Source organism: Solea senegalensis, linkage group LG6, assembly GCF_019176455.1.
Source record: "Solea senegalensis isolate Sse05_10M linkage group LG6, IFAPA_SoseM_1, whole genome shotgun sequence".
In the NCBI taxonomy this organism is placed as follows: domain Eukaryota; kingdom Metazoa; phylum Chordata; class Actinopteri; order Pleuronectiformes; family Soleidae; genus Solea; species Solea senegalensis.
The window spans coordinates 14813612-14826412 of NC_058026.1; the positions used below are offsets into that span (position 1 = coordinate 14813612).

At 41.3% G+C, this 12801-nt stretch overlaps 1 protein-coding gene across 2 annotated transcripts in view; it reads right to left on the minus strand.

Annotated features, from left to right (window-relative positions):
• The window catches only part of ndst3 (N-deacetylase/N-sulfotransferase (heparan glucosaminyl) 3), a 35225-nt gene that overhangs the window by 1593 nt on the left and 20831 nt on the right, over positions 1-12801 (minus strand). For both annotated transcript variants that reach the window (XM_044027707.1, XM_044027709.1), the window contains exons 7-14: positions 6979-7161; positions 6528-6624; positions 4485-4608; positions 3865-4039; positions 3488-3658; positions 2944-3053; positions 1163-1265; positions 283-393 (exon numbers count right to left, since the gene is read on the minus strand). In XM_044027707.1, coding sequence (XP_043883642.1) covers positions 283-393; positions 1163-1265; positions 2944-3053; positions 3488-3658; positions 3865-4039; positions 4485-4608; positions 6528-6624; positions 6979-7161 — 1074 coding nt within the window. The remainder of the gene's footprint in view (positions 1-282; positions 394-1162; positions 1266-2943; positions 3054-3487; positions 3659-3864; positions 4040-4484; positions 4609-6527; positions 6625-6978; positions 7162-12801) is intronic.

Here is a 12801-nt window from a genome sequence, read left to right on the forward strand (position 1 = left end):
ATTTGCATCAAATTTTAATGATTTCATGGATTTGTATGCTAATTTCTCCAGTGCGGTTGATCGCTTCCTGACAAGCCACACTCACACTGATGCAGAGTAAAGTAGAATAACCAACATCAACCAAGTTTGCATCCCAAATTTAACTTTAATTGAATTCCATTTAGTCATTTTAATGACATGCTCAATAATTCAGCCGTACCAAATTCACTGAAGCAAATTAGTTTGGAGATTTCAAAATGCACATGCTGTGAAATGAGTGCCATGGAGTTTAATGCTGCTGACCTTCTGCAACTCCTCTCTTAGCCAGGAAGGAAGCGGCTGTCCGAGGCGATGCAGCAGCTTTGACAGCTCCACGTTGTGCTCCCTGTAATACCTGGAGAGATATGCACGTGCCTGAGGAGAGGAAAAACAAAGTTTGAAAGAAGGAAATCTTGAAACAGGTCATTAAGGGAAGAAAGGCATTTGCAAGGAGTAACACTCGTATGGTAAGAGGGAGAGAAAACAAGGAAGAAAGCACGGGAGTCAGGGGCAAACAACAAATATAGCAAGATTAATGATGTGTCACCATATTTAGATCTAGCTTTTTCCTGCTCAGTAGGGACTTGGGGACCACTAAATGCAGAGCGGTATGAACACAGCTAAGAAAAGAGTTTAAAGGGAGGGAGAACATTACATGAAGGATACATGACATCCATAATATCTCTACCCTCTGTTAGAAGTCCCACCTCCTCCCTCTCTCCTTTCAGGAGCTCTCTCCATCTCCTTTCTCCCCCTTTGTCCACTCATTCTGTCCCTCTCTTGAAAACTGCAATGCAGTTTAATTACAAGGGACATTGAGGTGCAGCTATTATCCATGTGTGAGCACATGGGGAAGGTCAAACTCTTCTGTGAAGTCAGCCACCAGGGCAGAGATTTGTGAATTGGATATGCTCCTGGTTTGTACCTCGGCTCCTCCATTAATCCACCCATCATTTCTCTGTCACTCACAACTAAAGCCTCGTAATTAGGTTGTATGTCTCTGGATGGATCAGATTGCCTGAAAGTCTCCAGTCATACCCTGAGTCCTGAGGGAAATTAACTGTCACTGTCAACAGTTGTTGTCTTTTTTAAACATTTCATTCAAAGCACACACATTTAAGTATACATAAAATACAGGTTTTACCTCTGGGTCCATAGGTGGGTACTTCCTCCCTTTGCTCTTTCCCAAACATTTTGTCTTTCCTCCCTCAAGGAGCTGACACCAAAATCCTTTCTGAGGGTCAAACCTGTACACAGAACAGAAAACAACTAATATAGACCGAAAGACAGAGAAAGGGGAGGGTGAAAATAATCTCAACAATAAAACATTTTTCCCTGGCTTTGCAATAAAAGTATGACTGGTAATGTGAATGTGACTGAAATATGCAACTATTTGAATCTGGTGGCATGGGTGGATGACACTTTAAGAGAAGTGGTTGCCACTGCTTTAGTTTTACTTTGACAGGAGTCAGAACAAGAGAACGCACAAAGAGAGGGATTAAATAAAAGGGCTCCAGTGTAGAGGATCTGTCAGACTACTGAAGGAGAATTAGATTAGGTTTTAGTAGAACGTGTTCTCCACACTGGACACGGACACACGCACGCGGACACACACACACACAGTGCTTTCTTATGATTCTGTCGAAATGCATCGCTTTACAAATTATTTATATTCATGTGGGCTTGTGATTTGCGACGGAGGCACTTTCTGTCCCAATCTGAGCGAAGATTTCTGATGTCCCTGTCTGGCGATTTCAGGACTTGCAGGCAGATTGCATTGTGATGAGTGGGGGCTTGAGAGGTAAACCGTTTTCCACTTCAACCAAAGTTTAAGATCGCATGCAGCATTTCTAATGAAGCACAGGTTGAGGTTGAGCTGAAATAGTTCAAACATTTTCCTGAGATGTCGACCGTCCCCTACATAATGTCTTAAACTGCCAAAGTCAGTGAGCAATTTGTGGTGCCTCAGTGTTCTAGTGAGTGTTTTGAAGGTTGATCCATGACTTAGGGATTACTGAAATTAAGTTTCCCTATTCTAATCTAATCTAATCTAATCTTAAATTCTGAACATACATCTTTATCACGTATACATCTCAACATAAGCATTTTGCTTTTAAATGGGGCGATGGTAGCTCAGAGTGAGTCGTCTTTCAACTTGCACGTTGTGGGTTCAATGCCAATGTGTCCTTGGGCAAGACACTTAACCCCACATTGTTTCTGGTGGCTGTGCTGGCAGCGTGGGAATGGGTATGAAAGATGAGTGATAGGAAATGTGCTGCACATCTATGCACTGTATGAAAATGTGAGTGAATGGGTGTGAATGGCAACACTGTCGTGCACAGCAGCTTTTGACTTGAGATTAGGAACAGCACTATATAAATACCAACCATTTTTAGCATATAAATCAGTGCACCTTCTAGTGGCAAATTCTATTTATGTTGTCTAATCTAGTTATGGAGTGCATCATTTGTGAAATTTTGCCTATAAAATTGAAATGTCCAAAATGATGATGCTAACAAAAAATACCCAATATTTTATTAGTACATCAGAACACTTTTTTATTAATTTTCCATGCTGCCAAATAATTTCTGTCCTGCCTTCTATTCCTTACTTTGACAGATTTCACATGAACCTAAGGACACAAATGAAGCTGTGATTATTATTGTTCTCTTTTTCTTTTGTGGTGCCAAGTGATGTCGCCATCTATGACACCACTGGCTCGAGGGACGGAGACGGCCAGTAGATGTCAGGCTTCACACAGATTTAGGTTTAGAGTCCTGCCACCGCTTGAGTCTGTACAACTATTCTATTTCTTTTTAATGGAAACAAGGTGAAAGGTGCTTTTACACTTGGATACTTGGAGGACTGTGGACACCAGGGACAGCTTTGAAGCAGAGACTGACGTTTTGTGTGAAAGACACTTACGTGAGGGCCTGCGAGTAGTTCAAATGGGGAGTGACTCCCAGGAACTTCTGGACGACATCCATCACTGCTGCAGGGTCACTCCTCAGCTGATGGCCATCTATGATCATCACCTTCACACAGATACATTCATACAGTTAATAAATGGTCAGGGCATTACCATAAGCAGTGAATAAAAATAAAAGCACAGCATACACTTTTTCAGGGTAACCTCATTCATTTTTAAAGGCTTAACCTGAATTAACCTGGAAAAAAGAGCTTTGACAGCAATGTGATGTATCCCTTGACTATTGTATTGACTTGTGACTTGACTTGTCTGCCAGGTAATGTGCAGAGAAATGAAAATAAGATATTAGGTAAATCATGTTCAACAGTGCTGTCATAAAGGTAACCTTCAAAGGTTATTTTTTATTTTTATTTACTGATGTGTACATGAAATGACAGTATGTGTGTGAGATGTTGTACACTGTATATTATTAACGGTGACCTGAGTGCTAAAACCTGTTTGTGGTATTACAGTGCTTTATCTGTCTCTGCATGCACATACTTGGTTAGCAGGGTAGTACGTGAGCCATCTCTCTAGGTGTGTGGAATAGAGACCCGGGATGAGACAGCGGGTCTGTAGGGAGCGCAGCTCAGCTGGTGCTCCCAGCCTGGCGCTGATGACATCATAGAAGGTGAACTGCAGGGCAGCGTGGTCCTCATGGGCTCTTTGATGCTGGAGAGGTTAGCAGACAGCCAGTTTGTACTGCGACATAACATTTAAGCTGTGATGTTGCTCAGATTAAATTCTCATTCAACTGATCCTATGACCTTATTCTTGACCTTATACATGAGTGTGCGTGAGTGACGGCGAAAAAACGACACATGTACAGTTAGTGATGTCTAATGTATTCTCTCTGTGTTTGTCTGAGCACAGTATACCTGATACCAGCTGTAAGCCCTGTCAGCGGGGTTGATAAGCAGGGTGATGATCTTGGCCTTGGGCAGCAGGGCAGCAGCTCGCCTCGGAGACTCCTCTGAGGGGAAATAGTTCGCGCTCTTCTCAAACAGAAAGTCGGTGCTAACATTAGATGGCACAGGGAAAAACTCCATATACCTGAGGCAACAGACAAACATGGACAACATTGAGAGGGAATCATGAACACACTTGCAATGTCCGCCTCACGCAGTACACGGAAACAAAATGATTACTGCAACCTCATGCACATGACTAAATTCTTACTCATTTTCTCAAAGTCATGCACGACCTCTAAAGTTGTTGTCTCTGTTTAAACAGTGAGTCAAGACTTTGTTATGAAGGCCCCCCCCCCACTTTTTGATGAAGAATATGCTGTGTCATGTCTTTGCTGAGTGACTTTAGATAATGCACCAGCTGTGTCTTGTCAGCTAAGTAACCCAATTTAGGCAGCCATATGTCTGTTGACTTCCATTTACTGGCTTAAAAGATAATTGTTATTTTAATTTCAGGTTTTGAGAAATAAAAGACCCAACAAAAGAATGAAAGACTGTGTGTTTGTGTGTGTGAGAGTGTGTGTTATCACCAGTCAATTCCTTTGTGGTAGTTGTTGGTGTTGAAGAACTGGACCTCCTCGTACGTCTTTGGACTGGGAAAGTTACTGGAGATGGATGGATGCATGAGTAGGAATAGATAAAGTGCAGTCGTTCCTAAAAGAATGGACACAATTCATAACTGGCTGGTTAATTCAGTTCAGTAGAGACTACTGTGTGCGTGTGTTTCTACTCAGTTATAGACAGAGTGGAAACATATAACACTCTCATTTCCTTAGAACCAAAAAAATATAATGTATCACATATGCACTTGTTAGAAAGCCTCTCCAGTAAAAGACTCCCCCGGGGCTTTAAAAAAAGTATTTCTGTTTCTGATTTGGTTTATTCAGTTAACCACTATAAGTTTTTCAGGCACTCCAATGAACTCAAATTTAGAGATGAAAAACATCTGCAACACACTGTCTATGATAAAAGAATTGAACATAAACAAGGATGGATTGTTTTGGGTACTTATGAGCTGGGGGAGATAGCGATGGAAGACACTTAAATTAGTGTCAGCCTAAAAACGAATGCCTAACACTATATATTCAACATATTTTCCATATCATATTTGTGTGTATGTGTGTGTGCCATTTAGGTTTCCCACTTTTTGGTTCTTTTCCCTGCTATCCTGTTTTCTATTGTTAAATGTTACTATGGCGATGCAGACTTTTGGGGGAAATAAAAACCTGTCTGTACCAGATATGAGTTGTAAACAATACTACCTGCTTGGTAGATAGACTGTAGATAGACGTGACAACATGAACAGCCAGCCCTTAAATTCAGATATGGTCTCTTCTTCAAGGGTCAAATATCTATGCCTTCAAGGGCATATGATTTTGCCCTTTTATCAGATTTCATGTCTCATGTCAAGTCATGACTTCATGACTTGAGCATGTGTGTGGCATAGGCTATGTTGCTTTTAATAAAGTTATCTTAATACTTCTAGGTCCAGTGTTTAAAAATGAGTGACATCTAACAGTGAAACAACAGACTGCAACAGATGGAAGAATCCTCCGTGTAGGTGAACTACGGCAGCCTTTACATACTGTTCAACGGTTCAAGGTGCACTTTATTGTCATTCATCATGTTTGTGTGCGTTTCTGTCTTGTTTGTCCATTCAAGCTGTTGTAGAAACATGAAACAAGGCCCTTGCTAAAGTACATATGAAAGGCTTATAAGGGTTATATTTATATACAACTCTTTACATTTTAGAGCAATTATACACTTATACAAACACACTTATGGGCAGTAAATACCTACTTTCCAGTTGGTTCATACCCACAAACAACTAGTCAGCACTACTGTGCTGGGGGATAACACAAGAAGTGTGTGTAAAGATTATAGGTTTCCCCATGAAATGATTCAAAACCATTTTACTCCAATCAGTGCCGAGGCTTTGGTTGTGCCCTCCATTCACCCTCAACATCTCTCTTCTTGCTCTGTACCTCATACTCCTGTTTGATCTTCACTCATCCTGTTTCCTATGAGCTTTAACATCTCTGACACCCTTTGATGAAATGAGAAATGTACTGATGTAGTGGCGTGTTCTCGTGTTACTATAATGACCCTTATCCTCCCGTTCAGAAAACGATCACCTGGTTAATTAGCAGCTTTATGGATGCTCCTCACCAAATAACACCACCACCACCAACAACAATAATTAAAATCCCAGCATATGGAAACAACACCCAGCACCTACGTAGTGTATACAGATGAATCATCTTAATAATGTCTTTTTCGTCAAAGTAAGAGTAAGAGTGAGGAGGAGGGTGGTAGCACAATACAGTATCGCTGTACATCTAAAGCTGGGAGTATGTGGGTGGAAGAAAGAAGGTGAAAGCCTCCTCCTTTGTCTCCCTTTGACAGCACCAAAGGGCGAGGGGGATTAAATGAATGGGCTCTGATGTGGAGTACCTACACACCTGGGCATACAGAGGGAGTTTCTTTGTTGCATGTGCATGTGCATGTTTGAGTGTGTGTGTGTGTGTGAGTGTGTGTGTGTGTGTGTGAGTGTGTGTGTGTGTGTGGCTCACCTGTTTTTTGTGGCCCTATAACCATGAACTTGGGTAACCTATCACAGGTTTTTTCTTTCGACCAGATGTCTTTATGTCGTTTGTCATCACATGGGTTCTGCAGGATCAGATGCAAAGTGACGCATAAATAGACAGTGGAAGTTAAAGTGCATGTAGATCTTGAGTTGTGTAGAAAAAGGCAGTGCTATTAATGTAAAAGTAAAAGAAAACATGAATCCCTGTCAAAAAATTTAAGTGGTGTAAATCCTTGTTCACATTCTGTTGGTGGCTCTTACAACAAAGCAAACCAAATCACATTGGTACTTGTTTTACTCTCTTTTACTTTACTCTTATTTTTTCACGCAGCATAAACAATAAGATCTTAGTGCATAAAAGTGCACAGTAAAAATGTACAGACTTGTGTAGAATCACACATGCCCATACATGTGGGCAAATACCCATGCAAACACACCTGCCAGAGAGGGTTCCTTTGTTCTGGGAAAAGCTGGAAGTATTTGTGAGCGAGCTGCAAGGGCGGAAGAGTGTGGAGTTTCAGGTTCGTCCATGAACGAAGAAAGGAGGCCAGATGGACAAACGTGTAAAGACCCAGTCGATCATTGCCATAGTTTGACAGGTGAGTCATAAACACACTGATCTGGAGTGGAGAAACAGATACACAGAAGGGTAAAGGAAAGCAGCCTGCTTACTGCATTGTGCAAAAACTGTGATAAAGTCAAAATCTTATTTCCCAAGTTCCAATGAAAAATGAAAACTGAAGACAGCACAGAAAATGTAATAACTGCTGCTGGGGCTGCAGTGGAAAGCAGACGTCTTATTTCTCAGCGTGTGATGGTTTTAGAGTTGCAAAGTGAACAGCAGTTGACCTAGTCTCAATATTTGCTGTCAATTTCCAGAGTCACACACTCACTTTTGTTATGTATGACTATGCATTAACTTTCAGAGCAACAATTTCAAGTACAAAGAGAGAGAAAATGAGATAAACAGAACTTGATGTATTCACAACTCTGAACAGATAAAGCAGAGGAGGCAGCATGATACTCCTCATAGCCACTGGGTGATGGGAGAGATGCAGCTATACACAGTGGAACGTGTTTTCCAAGTGCACTGGAGTGTGTTTATGATAGTTAAAGTGTGTGAGAACGAGAGACTCAGTGAAGGAGCGTTAGTGTGTTGGTCCAGGCTATCTGTCCATGCCCCAGTGCTTTCATCGGCTGATCAAAGAGACAGGATAAGATAGCTACCACAGGGCAATACACACACACACACACACACACACACACTTCTTTTGTGATTGGAGGGAGCTTGAGAACGTGAAGTATCTGGATGAAATGGTAACATCAGCCATTACGGTATTAATTATTTGATGAATGTGAGCGTGCGTGTGTGTGTGTGTGTGTGTGTGAGCCGAGAGGAGAGTGTCGGTGCTCCTCTTTACTGCTGAAGGTTGCCGTAGATACAAAGCGACACAGTGTCAGGGTTTGATGGATCAGCGTCCGGCGACCTGTAAAGCTGTTCAGAATACTGATCGTCTCAGAATACTGATGATGGGTGGGTGGGTGGGTGAGTGAGTGTGTGTGTGTGTGTGTGTGTGTTTGACACTGTGGGAGGGAGGAAAAGGAACAGACATGCATGTGGCAACTGAAGTGTGCCTCTGTGACAAAGAAGGCAACAAAGAAAGAAGTGAGAGGAGCAAGGGTATGCATGTCACACTCGTTTTTTATGTGTCTCTGGGTGTGTGTGCACGTCAGAGGGATTGTTTATGCATTCGTTCATTTATGTGTGCCAGACCAATTTTGCGCATCTGCCACTGCCTTCTTATCTCATGCTCTCTTTCTAAGCAAACTAGGCGCACACCAGCCACGCCTGCTTCATATCAATCGAACTGATGTTCGAGCAACAGTGTGGAACCACTGTCAAAGCGTCACCGAGCTCTTAGACACTCGCCAATAAAACTGTTTGCTTGTTTATCTTGTTCACTGAATCATCATGTCAAAAACACAAAACTGCTCCTGTTGAAGTATGAATTGTGCACTTGAAGCAATTTGGAGTCAAACATGGTGAATGTGAACAAGTCTGACCTAAGTGAATATGATGCCACCATGTTTGCTTTGTGCTATTATATGCAGGTGAGGTGATTAAAATGTGATTCATATCCCCACCAAATAATTCAGCAACCTATGTCTTAAATAAACAGTGCAGAAATAGTGCATAGGCCTCTGTACGTGTATGTGTGTGCGCACCAATCTGCAGTCAATGACAGCGAGGAAGACACAGCGGGGAGAGTGACACAGACGATCTGAGTGTTATTCAACAAGAAAACAGTCATTATGGAACTTAAGCAACGGCTGCCAACTCAAACAATGGCAGACTTGAAGATGATTTGTATTTTAGAGCACTGAACGAAAAAGGCCACTACAAAAAAAGCACAGATAGGCAGTTAACATAGGGAAATACACAGAGAGACAATCTGGAAATACAAAACAAAAAAGATGGCTACCTGAGAGAATGTTACTCATCAGACACTGTGCAAGCCTCAACCCATTTGGCAGGTAAATATTCAATTGACTGAGCTATGTAAACGCCACATCTGCGCTCCTGAATATTGCATTATTTTGAGCACCCCACATGCTTTTGAGAAAGAATAAAACACTTATGATTTAACACCAGAATTGGGCTCAAATCATTCATGAAACCAGCCTGGGAGAGAAGTGTAGTCATAAGAGAAATAATTCCAAGCCCACAGTCTCCCTCTTTTAATCTTTGGCCGTTGTCCTTGCCTCTCCTTTCTCCTATGCAGCTTCAATTTCCTCTTTCTTCTCTTTTCCTTTTAATGACTTGGGCTCACTCTCTCAACTTCAAAAAAAAAATGTCCTTCCCTTTCCTATCTCATGTTGACCTAGATGTGCTGATGAAGCATGGCAGTTCAACACGCAGTGATGTTCTTTAAAACCATGTACAAACACACAAACACACACACACACAGTGTCCTGGAAGATTATAAGAACGTTAATCATGTATTTGAGTTTGTTACATGTTGGAATCCCCTCTAACATGATTGCATTTTTGAATAACTTATTTTGGTGCAGGTCTCTATCTGTCTGTCTGTCTGTCTGTCTGTCTGTCTTGTTTGCCCTTGCCTTCTTTCTCTCCTTTAGTGTGTAGCTGGTTAGTTACGCATACATTTCCACTTGATTACCTCGTTATTGCTGCTAAAAAAAAAAACCCTCCCCAACCAGCTTTCCCTTACCTCACTGCCGTTGTCTATCAGACCATGGCAATATATCGATATTATATCTATATATCGTGACATGAGACAAGAGATCTTAGAGGTCTTAGATTTTGTATAAGGTATGTGATAAGGTATCTGTGATGACATTTGCGTGTTTTGCAGGCTGTTGCATAGAAAAATCATCACATGTATTTCGTTGAATACACTTGTGAAATACTCTAAATAATATAAATTAAAGATTTGCCAATGTGTGTGTGTATATATATATATATATATATATCATACAGATGTATCTGTTTGTCTGTCTATCTATCTATCCCTCTACATATCTGATGTCTGTACTTGTCTTCTTTCTCTCCTTTAGAGTGCAGCTGGTTAGTTACGCATACATTTCTACTTGATTGACCTGTTATTGCTACTAGTTTGCTCCCAGCTCCCCAACTCCCCTCACCCCCACCCGTCCACTCTTGCTGTGACTCGCTTCCCTCTTCGTTCTCCCACAGTCAGTCAATCTCGCTGTCTCGTTCTCATCAGTGGATAATTGAAAACTGAACATCAATACAGCAAATGATGTCAATTCAATTATTTTTGTCTGCTCCATGAGCCCTGTATTCATATCTTTATGAGGACCAAAAACAATCCTCACAAGCCAACCTTTGTGAGGACATTTTGACCTTTTTGTCTGGTCCACACAACTTCAAAGGGCTTTTTCAGCAGTTATGACTTTATTTTAGGGGAGTTTCAGGGTTAGAATAAGGTTCATGGTTAGGGATAGGCACTTAGTTGTGATGGTTAAAGCTAGGGTAAGGGGCTAGGGAAAGCATTGCATGCACTAACATAAAAACAAGTCAACAAGCCAAAAATGGCAACCAGAGCCCTGGAAAGGAGAGGAAGTGTGAGGGATGTGAGGATTTACAGAGGGCTGGGAAGGAAAGAGATTGTGCTGATATTTGTTGTTTGCCTAATAAGCTTAGTGGCAGAGCTAAGCGCTAAATGTCAGCCCTGATATATGTCTACAGCTCTGCTCATGTCAGCTAAAAACACATTGATACAAATATACACATACACACCCTGATACTGGGACGCTGATACACAGATGCATGTGTGTGTGTTCCTCTGTGTGCATGTGGGTCTGTATGTGCATCACTTCCTCTCAGTATGTGTCTGGATTCACAAGTGACACAAGATGCCGTGACCTGAAAATTAAATCTCAATCTGTCTGCCACCTTCTCACCCAGCTCTTAGTGTCTCTCCCCCTCTCGCTCGCCATTTATTGGGGAATGACTTGTGCCCTATTGGCTGTTTGCAGAGTCTAGGTCGTCCGATCGATTATTGAGCTTATGAGAGATGGGGAGCTCGATGACTGCTGATGTGGCCCGGAATGATGCAAAAGTAACCAAACACACATGATTGAGTGCACACACACACACCACATTCAATAAGTTGGTTGTTGTTAGTGGTAAACTGTAACCACAGGCTGAACGTGCTTTAGAGTCATTGAGAATGAAGCGACAATGTTGCCAGTGTGCAGATCATCAAACAATAGGAAATCCCTGGGGGACTAAAACAGTGAGCTACAGAAAACTATTGATTTACCTCACAAAGTGCACACACACTAATAAAAGCTTGTGTGTCTGATACAAGAGCAAACAGAAGTGAAAAAAAAAAGAATATTTTTTCTGTTTGTACATATGTATGCACTCCCACCCAAATAACCAGGTCTGCTATTTATTTTATTCTGTTATTACTTATATTTTATGTGTTTAGAGCAAGCACAGCATACTGCACAGTCCATTTCTTCTCATAGTTGTTGTTATTTTGTGTACTGTATGTGCTTATGTGCTGTTTTTTGCGGTTGTGTATGTTGCGCGGCTGTTGTAGCACTTTTGCTATTTGATTTGAATTGATTTGATGCGTGTGATCGTGTATATATGTGTGTGTGTGTGTGGACTTAGGGGTATGTCATGGCAGATAGATCTCATTTAGTGGCTAAATTGCTATTATGTTTAATAGGTCTCTTCATTAGGAGATACAAGAGGAGAGTTTCATCTTTTATTACATTGATTAATAAAGGGACAGAGGGAGAGAAAGTGGAGACAGAGGGAAAAATGTAATTAGCCTTGGTGTTTCTGGCTTTCAAGAGGAATGTCAAACCCGTAATGAGTGTGTGTGTGTGTGTGTGTGTGTGTAAGTATGCTGCGTTGTGTTGAGGAGTTTGTACCCTGCAAGTGATTACTGCTACTAAAAGGGAAACTGGAGAAACAACAGGTGACATTTTTGAGGTCCTCTGTGGGTTGTACCATAAATCAGGCTATAATTAGGTCCAAAACTCATTTTTAAATTTATACTCTGCATACTCAGCACTGCCTGAAAACATATTAGTGTGGACATTCATTCAGTCACTCAAATAAATGTGTGCTTTTCCCCCACACACTTCTCCACAGTGTTAATGGATTTCAGGCTCAATACTAAAGGAACTAGTGTGAATAAACTACTTGAGTAGCTTTTGTAAGGCAAGAGAAACAAACCAAGGTCTGAACTTCACTCAGTATTAAACTGGACAAAGACCTGGCTGACTGACAGGTGCTCATCAGCCAGCTGAAATGTTTTGAGGTCACTACTATCCAATGTCCCCGGAACAGATAGCATACACTTAATGCAACTGTTATATATCTGCTCTCTCTACCTCACCTTCCTTTGTCCTTTTCTCTCCCCCCTTTCTGTTCCCCACCTCTTCTCTGTCCCCCATTTTTTGTTTCACCCCAACTTGGCAAAGCAGATGGCTGCACATGATCTTTGAGTCTGGTTCTGTGAGAGATTTCTTCCTTTCTCTCCACCGATGCCTTGTGTTTGCTCATTGTGTGAACTGGTGAGTTTCTCTTCTCTCTATATAATATCTTATCATCTTGTTAAGTGCCTTGGGATAATGTATGTTTTGATTTGCGGCTATACAAATAACATTTGAAGGACTTTTTCTTATAAGTCACATTCATATCAATATCATTTCTTTCATTTAATGTAAACAATACATCAGAAGGAAAATCA